Consider the following 18185-nt stretch of genomic DNA (forward strand, 5'->3'; position numbering starts at 1 on the left):
ATAGAAAGAAACAATGCTAACATAATCGGGTTTCAGTATTTTCCTCACAACATGCTAAGCAATAATTGGAGGGGCTGGATGTTAGGTAAGTCAGTAAGGTGGGTGCAACTTTTCTTAGTGTCAAACCTTCCAAAGGTAACATAACGGAGCAGGGCAGGAGTAAAGGAAATACAAGAAAAAAATAGTTTAGAATGGCTCTTTAATTTAGTTTTCAGCATATCTAATTCCATAAATATTCTGGTATTTTAGTGATTCAAATCAGCATACGATAGGCTAGGAACTCAGTATGGAAAGTCCTTGCAGGACAGTCATAAACTGTTCGACAGTAAATTTATTGCAAGGTAGGAAAAATACTTTAATGATTGTGGGCATTAACAATTCACTTTTATTTTGTTTTTTTCAGCGGAGAGAGATTGCAGTGTCCTTGGTGCTCCAGCAATATGGGATAATGGAATTGTGAAAGATTGCACAGTCACACTAGAAAAGGACTCGCAGATAAGATTTCTGAGAGGCAGTGTTGCAAGGTCAGTTTTGCCCATGGCTGTTGGCATTCACATACAGCACACAGACACAGAGACCTAAACTAGGACAAGGACTTGGCAGATAAAAATACTTGAGAAAAGTCAAGTTGTGAAGTTTGTGATTGCTAGGAAAGCATTTTATGTTCTGTACTTTTTAAAAAGGCTTAAAATGCACCATAGCTGTCAAAATACATATCTACAGCTAGTAAAAGAGAAGGCTGTCTAGCTATTTCAAATTTACCCGCCCCAATTTGAGCACTTAAGTTCCCAGCCCAATATATAAATGCTGTGAGCTGTTTGTCTAGTGCTGTTGATCAAAATACACTGTTCTTCTGAGCAATGTCTGAAATTACCCATTTTACTCATATTTTCAGAGAGAAATGCACTAACTAGAATATACAACATTAGCGGCCTTCCTTCGTTAAATAAGGGCCATAATTGACACCTGTTTTTTCACAGAATCTATGAGCAACCTAATTGAACTCCACTGCGATTATTTTGAATTTTCAATTAATGATTCTGTTACACAGAATCAGCAGCATGCATGTCATGACTGTTGGGCCTGTTGGTTTTATTTTACTCTACTACACCTACTAGTAAACTAGTGTTACGGGACTGACCTTCATTCATAGATGACCAAGGTTGGTTAGATTATCAGCCTTCATCATTTTGGTGTTTCTAATTTTAGACAGATTACTTTATCTGCTTTTTGCTGCAATGTTACCAAAAACTACTGCAGTCATAAGGGTTTTGGGATGTACAGCTAGCAGTGTCACTCAGTTTGGTTTTATAACTTTGTGTATTTTGCATAATTAACTGTTTAACACTTTGTATGGGAAGTTTTGATGTTATGTTCCAGTAAACTAGTTCCTGATAGTTTTTTTTTTTTTTGTTTTTTTTTTTCTTTTGTATTGTCCTGTGTTTTCTGTAGCTAAAAAGCACTACAGAATTTATTATCACTTTATAAAAAAAAAGTCATTGTTCTGCAGGTTATGTAGTGAAGGAGAGACCTGCCTGTTATATTATTCAACTGACAATTCCAGGGTATACCATAAGGAGCAACCAAAGTTCATTGAAATAAATACTGAGGTAATGTAATACAACAATCGCATAAAATATGACTACAACAAACAGGTCACTGACCTGACATTTTTTTTATTTTATTTTTTTTATACACACATTGTATTTAATATGTAATGCCAGATGCTTGTGTCACTAAAATGAGTCAGCCCTGAGTGGCAACTCCTGAAAACTCAAGAAAATCTATACTGATTGAAATTTCTAAGGCGCACACTGCATAACTTCCACCATGAAAATGCCCTGTGTTTGGAAATACATAGTTTTTTTTTTTAATATACAGGCTAATGTAGGGCTTAATAATTAAAAAAAAATAAAGATTAACTATGGGATGAATTTATGATTTTTAGTTTGCTAGGCCCAGGTCTGCATGCTTTTTGCAAGCCTGTGTATAACAAAAGCAAGAATTCAGAAGCATATTGAAGAAAATAACTGATGATCTTTACTAGTTCACCCTATAGCCTGACTAGCCATCATTGCTAGGAAAGGGGTTAGTAGAGTATCCTACTTCTAAGTGCTAAGTGTTTAGACAAATATTTCCTTAACCCATTCCACCCAGATTTTTAGAATTTCATATGTTCAAAATATGTATTTAATAAATGACTATGGCCATCATGGGTTCGTAGTATATGCTCCATTGCCATAAACTTTTTCCCCCTAAGCAGACCCTCCTTAATAATGAAAGACAAAAAACTAGAGAGGGAGGGAAAAGAAGATCAGTTTAAAGTAACACTAATCTTTTTTGCTCAACACATTGTCTAAGGATTAGAGAATCAACTACTAGCAGAGATAGAAAAAGCAGCAAAAACTGGAAAGGTTTTAATCATGGGTGATTTCAACTACTCGGACATTGTCTGGAGTATAATGGCACTACAGGAACAGCTAAAGGGAGGGAATTTATGAATTTAATACAAGATAATTTTATGGCACGGTTTATATAAGCCCAACTAGAATAATACTCTGCTGGACCTAGTTCTTTCTAACAATGCAGAGCTTTTAACCAATGTGCATATATATGATAACCTGGGTAGCAGTGACTATAATATGATTTCATTTAATGTAAGTTGTAAACAGGAAAGATAAAAACATTTAATTTTAAGAGAGCAAATTTGCATTATTAAGGGCAGCTCTCTGACTTGGACCGGGAGACAATATTGTCCTCAAAGAACACAGAACACAAATTGGAATGTTTCAAGTCTGTTTTACACAAGCACACTAAAAATATATTCCAATGGGTAAAAGGTTCAAGAGGTTAAAATTAAAACCTATGTGGCTTACAGCTGATGTTAAAAAGGCCATAAAGAACAAGAAAAGGGCATTCCAAAAATATAAAAATGAAGGATCACCTTCATTGTTTGAAAACTATAAAGAATATAACAAGATGTAAAAAGGAGATAAAATGTGCAAAACTTTAAAGATTGCAAAGGAAAGTAAGGCAACCCCCCCCCCTCCCCCAAATATGTTTCAAATATATTAAAGGATGTCTCTGGGATGGTAACTGGGGATAAAGAAAAGGCAGATTTATTAAACATTTTTTTAGCTCTGTGTACAAAAAGGAAAATGTCAGAGCTCAAGTCAAATGTCACTGCCTTAAACTGTTCACAATGGCTTAAAGTTGATATGATTGAAAAACAGTTGGGCAAAAGTAAGGTTGATAAAGCACCAGAACCTGATGGATTACATCCAGGTGTCCTCAAAGAGCTGAGCTCAGTTATTTCAAAGCCATTATTTCTAATATTTAGAGACTGTTTATTCACTGGCATGGTAACAACAGATTGGCGTAAGGCCAATGTGGTTCCTATTTTCAAAAAGGGAGCAAAGTTATTACCAGGTAGCACGGTGGCAGCATGGTGGCCCAGGGGTATTCGAATCCCAGCCAGGACACTATTTGCATGGAGTTTGCAGGTTCTCCCTGTGTCTGCGTGGGTTTCCTCCGGGTACTCCGGTTTCCTCCCACATCTCAAAAACATGCAGGTTAATTGGCTTCCCCCTAAAATTGACCTTAGACTACAATAATGACATATGACTATAGTAGGGACATAGTAGATTGTGAGCTCCTTTGAGGGACAGTTAGTGACATGACTATGGACTTTGTAAAGCGCTGTGTAATATGATGGCGCTATATAAATACTGTAATAATAATAATTATAATACCAGGTAACTACAGACCGGTAAGTTTTAACATCCATAATTGGAAAGGTCCTAGAGAGTTTGATAAAGAAGTGATAGCATGGTGTCAAGAAAGACAGAAGTTATCAAAAAATTTACTCTCAGATTTAGGAAGTAAACAGGTAGACCGTGGAATAGCGGTTGATATAGTGCACTTGCTAGAGCATTTGACACAGTACCCCACAGACGGTTAATATGCAAGTCAATAGGTTTGGAAAATTCAATCTGTAAATGGACAGAGAACTAGCTTAAGAACCGCATCCATATAGAGTAGTGAATAATGATTCATACTCTGAATGGTCTAAGGTTATTAGTGGTGTACCCCAGGGTTCTGTGTTGGGACCTTTACTGTTTAAAATCTTTATAAATGATATAGAGTTTGGCATTAAAAGTATCATTTCTGTATTTGCAGATGACACTAAACTATGTAATGGAATTAAGTACTTACAGGATGTCTATAATCTACAAGCAGACCGGGATGTACTGTTTGATTAGGTGGCTAAAAACATGCATGCTTCATACTGTCTAGGGGGGAATACAGTTGGGGGTGTCAGAAATGAAAAAGGATCTGGGGGTTCTGGTAGATCATAGCCTTAATGACAGCATGCAATGCCAAGCAGCAATATCAAAAGCTAGCAAAATACTTTCTTGTATCAAGAGTAACAAACTGCAGAAAGACATAATCCTGCCCCTGAACAAAGCATGGGTCAGACTACATCTGGAATAGTCCAGTTTTGGGCACCAGTTCACAAAAAGGACATTGTGGAATTGGAGAGAGTGCAGAAAAGGGTAACTAAACTAATAAAAGGAATGGAAGAGCTCAGCCATGAGGAGAGATTAGCTGAACTGAATCTATTCTCTCTTAAGAGACGTTTATTGGGGGATATGATCACCCTGTAAAAATATATATATGGTCCATATGGAGAACTCTGTTCCCAATTCTTCACTTTGAGATCATTACAAAAAACAAGAGGGCACTTTTTGTGTCTGGAGGAAAAGAAGTTTAAGCTCCGGATAAGGAAGGAATTCTTCACTATATAAGGTCCATGAAAATGTGGAATAGGCTCCCTCAGGAAGTAGTTTCAGCAACTACTATAGATTGTTTTAAGAACAAGCTGGATGTTTTTCTTGAAGCACAGAATATAACCGGGTATTAAGGCTTTAAAGTAAAATAATAAATACCGTTGATACAGGGAACATCCGATTTCCTCATGGAATCGGGAAAAATTTTTTTCCCCTGTTGGAGCAAATTGTACCAGGGTTTTTTTTGGCCTTTCTCTGGACCAACCATGTCCATAGGGTTTTTTATCTGGGATATGTTTATTTCTTTAGTGGTGGAATTTGATGAGTGTATGTTTTTTTTCAACCTGACCTACTATGTAACTATGTCTACTGGCAATGCAAAGTACTTTACTTGTTTTCTTTAAATTTTGTGTCAGAGCTAATGTAATAGTTATGCACTTATTGTTATTGCTGTTAGAATGTGTAGGGGCTTTCCCTTTCCCACCCCCACCACATATTTGTCTTTTCTCCGTCATGTTTGTATGTATGTGTTTTAATTGTTTTTAATTATTTAATATATAACAAAAAAATCTAGCCCAAAAATGTAGTTTAACAAATTCCTACCAAATATTTTGTGCTGAACACAGTTAAGACAAATTTAGGAACATTGTCAAAACTAAACGCCTCCCTGTGTTGAATGAATATACCTTTAACCTGACAATAACTACAGACTATGAATAACTTCTGCAGTGTGGGTTAAACTGACCTCCTTCAGAAAGCGTAAAACATTTTTCTGGAATGATATAGGTTTCTGTGTGGGTTAGTGGAATAGTTCTTATTGTGTACTAATATATATATAATATATATATATATATATAATATATATATATATATATATATATATATATATATATATATATATATATATATATATATATATATATATATATATATATATATATATATAATCTCTATCTGAATAATTATTGTTATCCGTACAAATCAATATTTCTTTACTTTTTCTGATTCAGCATGTGGATGCCATAGATTATCTTTTGCATTCTTATCCAAATTATGTATATGTTGATGACCTTCCATGTGAAACTACTGATGATAAGGTAAACAATATTTTTATATTTCTAGAACATACATTTTTAGAATTTAAGTTCATAGCAGCTATATCAAAGTATAAATCCTACAAAAAAGTATTTCTTCTTTGAGTGGAATGGGATAAAGCCCATTTTTGATAGTAGGCCTTTCTGCTTTCATGTGTATAGCCTCACACTAACCTGCTTGTTTTATGCTTTGAGCCAAGCAAAAAAAGCTCTACCTCTAAAATATACTATTGTATTTTTGTAACATTGATATTTTACATGGTATTTTTGAAATGTTTGTGTTTCTTTACCTTTCTAACCTATTGCACTATATTTTCAATGTGCAGCTTGCCTTGACCACAGTGTTATTTGAGAAGGGACTGCTGACTACCAAAGAACGTGTTTCCACTATCTAGAAGCTCTGTAAAAAGTGACTGTTAAGTGACATTCATCCAGAATGCCAGAGAATGGTGGTGACACATTTACAGTTTTATTTGACTTGTCTGTAGGAGTGTGTGCCTTTGGTAATTTATAACCTGAACTGCAAACCTGGAGGAAATACTTCTGAAGATATTCCTTCCTCATGGTTGAACTGATATATTACAAAGACATTTAACTAAAGGCCTTTAAAAGTTTAAATTAGAATTGGTCTTTTTTCTAAAATACTATTGGAAATGGTTTGTTGAGTACTTGGTTAAGTAATAATTATGCCACACAGATAGCAGCTAGCTGCTTAGGTGTGTTTTTAATAATCCGGTATAATAATAATCTGGTGACTAGTATTTTACTAGTATGCCATATGTCAGTTGACTTTTCCTCCTAAATATGCATTCTTTTTCTAATTTGAAAGATAATATACCATCACTGATTTTTTTGTGTAAAGTGACATGTTTTGTTTTTTCAGGATGTATTTGCTGTTGTTGCTGATGTTATGCTTCTATTCTTAAGTATAGGTTTATTTAGCCAGAAAATAGAGCAGACATTTTTTGGAGTTGTTCCCACACCCATTTCCACTCTACACCAGGTCCACCAGTCATCTCCACACACCCTTGCCAGATGTGAAGACATCTGAGGAACCAATATATAGATAATATTAATGTTCTTTTTTTGTGTTCCTAATACTAAAGCAAATTCTATTGATAATTTAAATCTAGAGATATCATAGGGATCTATCACACATTTAGTCAAAAAAATGTGTATCAAAAATGGCAATATAAATTAACAGTTTGGACGCTTTTTTTTTTTTCCTCTAAAATGGACGCGCAACCGCCTAGTGGTTACTGGATTTGATATTCTTTATAGCTCAAGATGTAGATCACACAGTCGGTAATACAAGGGGAAAGTTGATGTATGAGCCTGTTTTCCACATCACAACAAACTCCTTACAAAAAATATATTTTCTTTAATGTCTTAGTCCAAAATGTCCAAATTCCATCACACAAATTGTTTATTGCAAAATGCCTTTTTGTGTTCATGTTTTCTTATGTTCAGTGTTCCACTGAAATGTTATGGATTTAATAAATATAAATTTTGCCTGTATAAGTCTTATATAGGCCTTGTATTTGGATATGTTTGACTTTACCATTTCCTCCATTTTCATATGTGTAAACAAGGCAAGTCTGTGTGTATGTGTTTACCTCTTTCTGTTGTTTTATGTTCCTAACCTGGTACGCAGTATTGTGACAATGTGTAAATAAGATTAAATGAAAACATAAACGTTTGGTGCAGCGTGGGAAACAAGTATTGAACATATCAACAGTTTTCTCCGTAAATATATTTCTAATGGGCCTATTGGAATGGAATTTAAATGGAATTTACACCAGAATTACACCAGGAACATGGAATTTACACCAGATAACGGTAACAATCCAACTAGTCCACACATACAAATATGTCTATAAATTATCAGTAATAAGGTGGAATGGCACAGGAAATAAATATTAAATGTTTTTACTGAAATTTAGTTATTACTTTTTTGGGAAAGCCTTTGTTGGTTCAAGATACCTGCTATATAAGTCTGATGTTTAGTTCTTTCCATAGATTTTCAGTTGGATTCAAGCCAGGCAATTAACAGGGCCATTCTAGCAGCTTTATTTTTTTTATCTGAAACCAATTTAAAGTTTCCTTGGCTGTGTGTTTGGGATCTTTGTTGTGCTGAAATATCCACCCTTGTTTCATTTTCAGCATCCTGGTAAATGGTAGCATATTCTTATCAAGAATGTCCGGGACATTCTCCATTTATCCTTCCTCTAATTATACTGTTGTGGCCAAAAATAATGGCACCCTTGTGATCATGTTAGAAAATGCACCACTTCTCTCAGAAACTTGTTGCAATCACAAATGCTTTGGTATTGTTTGGGATTTGTTTTTGTTGTCACTGCAAGAACACAAAAAAGCAGAGAAAAAAAAAATCTGAGACATTCTACACACATCGTCAAAAATGGCCTGGACAAAATTAATGCCACCCTTAACTTGGAAGAAGTAAACTGAAAAACGGCAAAAACAATAAAACCCACTTACCTTTAATCCCACAGCACAGTCGATCGGTCCGGAAGTGTCTTCCATCAATCATCTCCGAGCCTGGGCGCTGCCATCTTCTACTCTTCTGGGTTCTTCTTCCTAAGTCACCAGACCCAGGCGCAAGATCAGGTGATGTAGGTTGTCAAAAATCTTGCCTATCTCACTGCGCAATGCGATCGGCAAATTGTTCTTCCGAGATGCTCGTGCATGTGCATCACCCAAGATGCGTGATGGAGGTATCCCGGAAGGCTTTGCGCTCCCATTCCTTCTCGATCACCCAGCCGATCAAGAAATAGGGAGCGGTGCTGCACCCCTTCTTTTTTTATTAAAAAAAAAAAAAGGGTGTTACACTTAAACAAATAGAATTTGTACTTTACATAAAGGGTTGTCTCTTTTATGTAAAGTGAAATTTCTGAGTTTAGGTACATTTTAATACTTGGTAACACATCTCTCTACGTGAATTTTGGACCAGTCTTCCTTTGCCAGCTGCTCCAGGTCACTTTGATTTGAAGGTCTGTGTGTAAAACTCTTGAGAATGGAGAAAATAATTGTCTGATTTTGAGAAATAAAATATAGAAAACCATGGACAATTCCAAGGCTACAACATGGTGTGTGCAGTAACAGTCAGTTTTGTGCAGTAACCAGTCTAACAGTATTTGACTGGCATGTAGGGCAGCAAAATTGAAAATGAGCTTCAACATGCTTTTTCTTCAACAGTGGAGTCTTGTGCAGTGAGCGTGCATAGAGGCCATGTCGGTGAATTATTTGAAACAACTGTTCCTGCTAATTGCAGGCCTTTCTGATGCTCTCTGCAAGTGATCTTATGCTCTTGAACAACTCTTCCGATTGTTATTTGAACTTTTCTGTGAGAAATCTTGCAAAGAGCACCTGGTCATAGCTGGTTTATGGTATAATCATGTTCTTTCCACTTCCTGACTATGAACCCAATGGTGCTCACTAGAACATTCAGTAGCTTAAAAATACATTTGTAACCAATGCCATCAGTATGTTTGGTAACAATAGGGTTGTGGAGGTCTTGAAAGAGCTCTTTGCTTTTACCCATGAAGAGATGCTTCTTTTGTGATACCTTGGTAATTAAAAAAACTTTTTGTAGGCTATCAAGTAGGACTAAACCAGCTGATAATTTCCGCTGATAGTATTTACAAAGCAATCCTGCTCCCTAACAGATTTCAGAAGTTTTTTTGGCTTTCCATCAGGGCTGTGTCCGTAGATAAATAATTCGACTCGGACTCCTGAGTTTCTGGTACCTCCGACTCTCCTACTCCCCTACTCCCCTGTATATTTAGAGGGTTTCTCATTTTATCTTCACACTTTTGCAACTAAACTTCAGAAAAAAATTTGACCCCCCTAATTATTCATAAATCAATAAATTTAATTTTAAAATTAAATATAACACAATATTTTTACCAAAAAAAGTTTTTTTCAAGAAACATTATGAAAAAATATATAAAAATAAATTGATGATTTGTCAATTATGGTTTTTTTTACTTTACATTGAAATTAAATATCTTTATTTCAGGGATTTATACTAAGTTTTAAGATAATAATATTCATCTTTTATCTTCAAAGTTATTAGCTTTAAATTTAGTATTGCACTTACCCTTATGGCCAGAGAATTAAGTAATGCAGAACGTCAAAGAGTGGTCGACAAGTTATCTGAAAGGAAGTGATGCCTCCCAGATAGCAATGGTTGTGGGTTGTACTCGTGCAACCATACCCAAAATTATTAGGACCTATGAATCTTCCGGTGGAGTGGAAAAATTACCAAGAGGAGGTCTGAGAAATTTAAAGTTGGATGAAGCCCAGAAGGAGGAGTTATGCAAGTTAAAGTCCGAAGCTGGCAGAATAAGCCTCAGGGAAATGAAGAATCAATTCTCCAATCAATTTGGAATTAATGTATCTTTTTCAACAATAGATACATTGATAAATTTCAATGGTTATTAAAATGAACTTATTTTAATTCCCGCAAGGCGCAATGATTTCCCACTCTCTTTAAGAAAGGCTTAGCTATGTTAACAAAATCCTTGATCTCATTGCTAAGGAAGATGGAAAAACATCTACTTTCTTGATGAAGTAGGTTTTAACATCTCAATGAGAACCAAAAAGGGTAATATCTCCTATTGGGCAATAGGTGGTGCATGTTGTGGCTGCAGTGCGTTCCAGAAATTATTCAATTTGTTGTGTGAGGAATAAAAATGGGACTTTGTCACAAACACGAGCATTTAATCAAGAAGCATTCCTCAATTTTATTGATGAGGTTTTGAATGTTTTTAGGGAAAAGAGTGTTCAGCATTAGTGTTGTTGTTCGAATTCGGGTCATCCTAATGTTTTTATATTTATTTTGATAGATTGCAAGTGGTATCAGAAATAAATATCTATTTCTGTAAAAAAAAATACAGATATTTAATTCCGATACCACTTGCAATCTATCAAAATAAATATAAAAATTTCTGTATTTCTGTAAAAAAAAATACAGATAAATAATTCTAATAGCACTTCCTATCTATCAAAATAAACAGAAAAAATTCTGTATTTCTGTAAAAAAAAAAAAAAAATACGGATATTTAATTCTGATACCACTTGCAATCAAAATGAACAGAAAAGTTTCTGTAAAAAAAATACAGATATTTAATCAAACCACTTGCTATAAAAAAAAACTGAAAAATGTCTGTATTTCTGTAAAAAAAAAAAAATAGATATTTCATTCTGATCCTACTTGCTATCTATCAAAAAAGCCACAAAAACTTCTGTATTTCTGTAAAAAAAAATAAAAATATTTATTTTTGATACCACTTGCTATCTATCCAAAAGGACAGAAAATTTTATGTATTTCTCTACTAAAAATACAAATATTTAATTACGAATCACACAGCTCCATTACAAGTGATTTAGGCCTCAAAGTAGATAAAGGCAGAGGGCCCTGAGGGAGGTGCTCGGTAAAAAAAAATTAGCCACTTACACAGCTCCAGTGCAAGTTATAGACCTCAGAGACAGAGTAGCGGTAGAAGGCCACGAGGGGGAGGAGTAGAAGGAGATGCCGAAGGCTGTGAATGTGCTCTTCCCATCAAGGAGCGGAAGTGGTCGCACAGAGCTCTGTGCTTTGACCAAGTGTTCCCGCCAGGTTACGGGGTGGTGGCTTTTTAAATGTGTGCTCATGCAACTTGTTCCAAGTTTGTTTGGGTTTTTTGCCTTGTTTCAAGTGTTGAGCACACAGTTTGCAGATGACCATAGTGTTGTCATCACTATGGACATTAAAAAATGCCCACACTGGCGAACATCTAACTGGGCCGAATGGTGCTCTGGAGCTGGTGCTCATGGTGGCGGTCCACGGTTGTTGAGGCAAAGAGGTGGTGACGGGCAGCTTCCGACGATGGACGACTATGACTTGCCTCACTGGTACGTGAAGAATGCAGAGTGTGGGCAGCTTTTACCCTCTTCCTCTCCCCCTTTGGGGGCGCTCTGCAACCTCCTCTTCCTCCTCTTCTTCCTGCCTATTATGATCTCCTTGCTCACCCCATGTCGGATCAAGGACATCATCATCATCAGAAGAGACATTTCCCTGTATGTCCCGAAAAGAACCAGCGGCCTTTTGGAGCCAGTTTGAATTGGCTGTTCTGGCTCAGAGTGTTCTGGTGAAAAGTAAGTGGGGGGGGAAAGCCTGTGAACTGACTCTTTGTCAGATGAGTGAAACAACTGAGCATCTTGAAGGAATGCTTGTAGCTCCGTCTCTCCAACCCCTCGGTGGCACTCCTCCATATACTGCTAGCAGTACACGAGACTTTTCAGCCGCTGATGAAGAATTAGGAGGAACAGATGTATCATGGACTGTTTGGGACACCTGTAGGGACACCTGGGATGAAAAGGGGGTACAATCACTTGACCCAGGCTTGGTCATGTACTCCACTACCTCTTGTTCATGGTGTGGTAATATTGGACGCCCCCCACCAACAGCAGTGCTTCTTGTTCTTGGGTCTGCAGCTAAAAACAAACTCATACTGCTTTGCTTGCCACCCCTGCCAAACCTGCTTACTCTTTGGCCAGACATTGTAGAATTTTTTTGTGTGGCTTGACACCCTGCAAAATATCACTCTGCATTCTTCACGTACCAGTGAGGCAAGTCATAGTCGTCCATCGTCAGAAGCTGCCTGTCACCACAGCTATGCCTCAACAACCGCGGACTGCCACCACGAGCACCAGCTCCTAGAGCACCTTTCGGCCCAGTTAGTTGTTCGCCCGTGTGGGCATTTTTTTATGTCCATAGTGATGACAACACTATGGTCATCTGCAAACTGTGTGCTCAACACTTGAAACGAGGCAAAAACCCAAACTTGGAATAAGTTGCATGAGCACACATTTAAAAAGCCACCACCCGGTAACCTGGCGGGAACACCTGGTCAAAGCACAGAGCTCTGTGCGACCACCTCCGCCCAAGAAGCAAGCTCAAATTGCTCTATCTTCCACCGCTGCCTTTCCTCCTTCTGCCACCAAAGTTACCCGTGCTGCTGCCAGCATTTGAGTGGGGCATGTAGCCGAGCATTACCTTTTTTTACCTTGTAGCTAATATGCTTCACAAAGTGTAAATTTTTATAGTAAGTGGATTTTTTGATTGGGGGAGGGGGTTGACACCAAAAATGCAAGTGCACTTTGTGTGTTTTGTATGCAGCACTTTCCTTCAGTGGGGACGCTTGTAATATGTATACACTGCGTCGGAGTGTTTCTCAGTACAAGTGTGATACTGTGCATGCAGTCAGGGAGGGTACCCTGCCTCTGGCTGCGTGTATGCAACACACTGTCTATCTATCTATCTAACAGTGAAACACTCTACCGGACTACAGTAGATTTCAGGACTGCACCAATACAGTACAAGGAAGCAGCGGCCTTTTGAAACCAGTTTGAAAAACCAACCTAGACCACCTGTTTATTCGGCTCACCGAGGTGCTGAGCCCTAAATGTCTGGTGATATGCAACATGTCCATGTCTGTTGGATTCAAAGCTGGTGAAGTGCTAGTGTACCCAATTCCTAATGTGAATTTCTACAGCGCCACACTGGCAGATTTGCACCAATTGGATGTGATTGACGTGCACTTCCCTTTAGTTTCGAGCTGGGCTCCAGGGTTAAAGATGCCACCCACTTGAATCAGCTGACTCATCGGAAGTATACCTATATACTGATGGCTCATATTGATCAAACCTGGGGCGTGCAGCAGGAAGAGGAGGCAGTGGGCTCTGAGACGGAGCATGGACAGCATTGGTAACTGGCATCTAGAGCAGGGTACTGGGCAGGCTGCAGCAGTAACCGCATGAGGAGGAGGTGGTGGGCCCTGAGATGGAGCAAGGACAGCATTAGAGGTTGAGGCCATCACCTATGGACAGTGTCGAAGCTATAGCTATTGGAGACATGAATGGATGAACGAGATTCGAATCTGTCCCTACCTACTATGTAGCGAAACCACATGAAAGGGAATGGGCTTGGCAGAATCAACAGGGAAAAAGACCCTGTTGAGCTTGAGTCTAGTCTGGCATCTAGAGCTGGGTACTGGGCATCGGGCGGGTGGCAGCAGTAGGAGCAGGAGGAGTAACACAGCCATCCACACTACGTCTCAGGGCCCACCGCCACTGTGGGGACAGTGGGAATCTCATTCATTATTATTATTAATAATAATCATTCATCCCAATAGCTACACCTTGTACACTGTCAATTAAGGATGATGGCCTCAAGCGGTTGCTGCTGCCACCGCCTGCCCAGTACCCAGCTCTAGATGGCAGTTAACAATGCTGTCCACACTCTGTCTCAGGGCCTGCCGCCTCCTCCTCATGCTGTTTCATGCTGCCGCCTGCCAACTGCTCAGTACCCAGCTCTAGATGCCAGACTAGACTCAAGCTCAACAGGGTGTTCTTTCCCCGCTGATTCCACCAAGCCCATTCCGTTTCCTGTGGTTTCGCTACACAGTAGGTAGGGACGGATTGGAATCTCGTTCATCCATTCATGTCTCCAATAGCTACACTGTCCATATCCTCAACCTCTAATGCCGTCCTTGCTCCTTCTCAGGGCCCACTGCCTCCTCCTCATGCTGTAACTGATGCCGCCTGCCCAGTTCCCAGCTGGATGACCATTACCAATGCTGTCCATGATCCGTCTTTGGGCCCACCGCCTCCTCCTCCTGCTGTTGCCACCTTTCAGTACTCCATTCATAAATATGGCATTACAGCCATCTAGGTGGCATTGATGATGCGCTACACCCAGCTCTAGATGCCAGTTACCAATGCGGTCCCCGCTCCGTCTCAGTGCCCACCATCTCCTGCTGCTGCCACCTGTCACTTGTAACTTATAACAGCTGTGTAGCTGGCTAATTTTTTGACTGAAAGATCCCCCTCAGAGACCTCTGCCTGTACTCTGAAGCCTGTGTATGGCTTGTAACAGAGCGGTGAAACCTGGTGGCTAATTTTTGGACCAGAGGAACCCCCTCGTGCCCCACTCTGCCTCTGCTCTTAGACCGTATAAAATTCGGCATGTTACGTTGACCGCCCCATAAAATGGCCTTGCCAGCAACAGAAAAAAGACTTCCTTATTTTTTTTCTACTTCTACAGTGTTGTGCAGAACTGGGGGAGTCTTGACATGTCTTTTTAAATGTATTTATAAGCTGTAGAAGCTCTTTACAGTGCAGAAAAACAACCCAAATTTTTCCCCCATTGACTTTAATGGAGTTCGAATTCGACGTTCAATCACCCGAATAATTATGCGTTATTCAACCGAATAGTGGTCGAATCAAATAGTGAGCTATTCGACCAACCCTATTCAGCATACCTTCCTAATAATGGATAATGTCCCCTTTTATAATACTAGCCAGGTAAGGAGCTTGGTTGAAAGTAAGGGACATCAGCTCCTTTTTTTACCACCATACTCTCTTTCCTATCTGTTGAGAACTTGTTCTCTAAACGGAAAGAAGTAGTAAGAAGAAAAAGGCTAATTAATTTAGGTGCTTTATTAGAAAGCATCAATACTGTATTTTTAACAATAAGCAAGCAGGATTGCTCCAATTAATATACAAAAATGTTTAGCTTTTTGGCTAAATACCTAAGAGGAGAAAGCATTAATGAATAATAATTCATTCAATTATTACATATTTTTATTTAATGTTTCTTAAGAAAAAATTTTATGATAATAAATATTGTGTTATATTTAATTTTATAATACATTTTTTTTTGTGAAGTTTGGTTCCTAAAGTGTGAAGTTTGAATGCAAAAGTGTAGGAAGCTGACGCTGTGCTGTATTGGCCAAGTTTAAACAAAAGACATAAAAATGAAAACAAGAAGGTTTTATTTTTTTTTTTTTATCAAGTGGATATAAAGTAGCATTGTATGCATTAAAACCAGGAACAGTAAAGCTGCGTACACACGGCAAATTTTTCTCGCCCGATAATCGGTATCGGCCAATTATCGGGCGAAAATCTGCCGTGTGTACAGTCGGTCGTCGTCCATCGTCCGACGACCGTCCTGGCGGATCCATGGACGACGACCGATCCTAATGAAAGGGAAGGGGAGAGCGCGCAGCAGGGTGCCGCTCCGTCGCTCTCCCCCTCCCCTCTCCATAGAGCATGAACGGTGCTGTATGTACAGCATCGTTCATGCATCGTGCAGTCTTTTCTCGTTGGAAAGGATCGTGAAAGATCCTTTCCAACGAGAAAAATTGCAGGTGTGTACGCAGCTTAACTTTACCAGTTTAAAAATCTGAACCACATTATTTCGTAGTTTTAAAACAAAAACAAAGCTTAACTACATGAACAAAAACAAAAGCTGGAAAACCTAAAACGGTTTATATATTAAACTTGGAATCAAGTTGTAGAGTAGAATAGCTGTTAAATGCAATCCAAAACTAACTCAATGTAATGTTATTCTAAGAAACAGAATCCTCTTAAATCTAAATTGATTATTTTTAGAGCTAAAAATAGTCTTTGAACACTGACTTGGGTGGGTGGCATTGCTGTTACGGTTCTAGCCACATCACTAATAATCTCGGGATAAGCAAGGATGGCTTCTACAGTCAGTTTCGATGAGCGATCAATTTGCCAATTAGAGTAGCTGCATGATGATCTTTCAATCCATCTCTTATTGCAAGTTGCAGAGTCTGAACAGCATAACGCATATGTTGAATAGTAGTACATTTAGTTTCTTCTTCAACAATGTTATCCAAAATGTCACTATTCTCTTTAATTTTACTTTCTCCAATACTTGCAGCACTGTCTTCCTTTAATATCTGTCTGTCACTTTCTTCATTTACTTTATTCATTTTCTCAATTGTGCTCAACATATTAGAAGCATTATCTGTCTCAATACATAGAATCTATTCCTTTTTTATTTCAAAATCCATCCCATGCAGCCTCCTCTCAACAAATAACTCCCTCCTAAATCCCACACCTGCTCCCCCAACAACAACCTTCACTGCCCAAAACACTGCCACCTACTTTAGAGATAAAATTGACAAAATCAGATATGATGTCTCTGCTCCCTGGGCTACCCCAACCATATCCACCCCTTCCACCTGTAAATCATAACTCACCTCCCTCAGCCCTGTTACCGTGGACGAAGTCGCCTCTCTTCTTTCATCATCTCCATCTACTACCTGTCCACTTGATACAATTTCCTATGTTCTACTCCGCACCCATTCCACCAGCCTTGCCCTGTCCTTAACTGAACTATTTAACCCCTCCCTTTCTACTGGTAAATACCCCTCCACTTTCAAACATGCTATAATTCTCCCTATCCTGAAGAAACCTTCACTAGACCCCTCTTTACCTTCAAGCTACCGTTCTATCTCCCTTCTCCCATATGTTTCCAAACTTCTTGAACGCCTTGTCTACAAAAGACTTACCTGACATTCAACCCTCTCCAATCTGGTTTCCGAGCTGCCCATTCCACTGAAACAGCCCTTGCTAAAGTATCCAATGACCTCATCAGAGCTACGTCTCAAGGCAACTTTTCTCCTTGATTATTCCTCCGGTTTGACACTTGACTGAAAAGGATCTGGAGGTTTCCTGGCTCTATTCCTCTGTGATTTCTCACCATCCCAGCGTCCCTCAGTGCATCAGAACAGGCGCCTGGGAAGAATTGGTCAACGACGCATACACTCGTATGGTATCAAGCAATCTTCAACTTTATTATAACAAACATTAGTTTATATACCATAACAATATGCCGTCACGCATGCTCATTTAGAATGAATGGAAATTCACTAATATATATGTATCCTAAATGAGATTGTTTAGCAAAATAATTTCAGACACATACAAAACACCTTGTTATTCATAAACAATCGACATTATCTGAGTTTAGCAGATTTAACAAGGACACTCGTCTTGGCAGAACATCAGGTTCATACACATAGTCTAAACAACCAAGGAATACATTTCGTTCTCATAACTAAGCTAGAATCTGAAACAAAATGGAGTGTCTCAGGCAACAAAATGGAGTGTCTCAGACCCTTTCATTGACCACCCCCTCCTAATCCAAATCTTGCTCTCCATTGCAATCAGTGACACTGCTCTCTGTTGGTTTACCTCCTACCTGTCTGCCAGCTCCTTTCAAGTTTCTTTTTACGGGACTTCTTCCTCTCCAGCTCTCCTCCCTGTTGGTGTTCCCCAAGGGTCAGTCCCTGGACTGGTTTCTTCTCTCTGTACACCTCCTCACTCGGTAGTCTCATCTCCTCCTTTGGCTTACAGTACCATCTGTATGCTGATGACACTCAAATCTATCTGCCACCCCTGACCTCTCTCCACCAGTCCA

The 18185-nt window shown here is 38.7% G+C and overlaps 1 protein-coding gene across 2 annotated transcripts in view; it reads left to right on the forward strand.

Annotated features, from left to right (window-relative positions):
- The window catches only part of RIOX1 (ribosomal oxygenase 1), a 44225-nt gene extending 36801 nt beyond the window's left edge, over positions 1–7424 (forward strand). For both annotated transcript variants that reach the window (XM_072409156.1, XM_072409157.1), the window contains 4 exons: positions 404–524; positions 1511–1610; positions 5801–5887; positions 6211–7424. In XM_072409156.1, coding sequence (XP_072265257.1) covers positions 404–524; positions 1511–1610; positions 5801–5887; positions 6211–6279 — 377 coding nt within the window. In that variant the 3' untranslated portion in view covers positions 6280–7424. The remainder of the gene's footprint in view (positions 1–403; positions 525–1510; positions 1611–5800; positions 5888–6210) is intronic.
- The last annotated feature ends 10761 nt before the right edge of the window (positions 7425–18185 follow it).

This window comes from Pyxicephalus adspersus, chromosome 4, assembly GCF_032062135.1.
Source record: "Pyxicephalus adspersus chromosome 4, UCB_Pads_2.0, whole genome shotgun sequence".
NCBI classification, from domain to species: domain Eukaryota; kingdom Metazoa; phylum Chordata; class Amphibia; order Anura; family Pyxicephalidae; genus Pyxicephalus; species Pyxicephalus adspersus.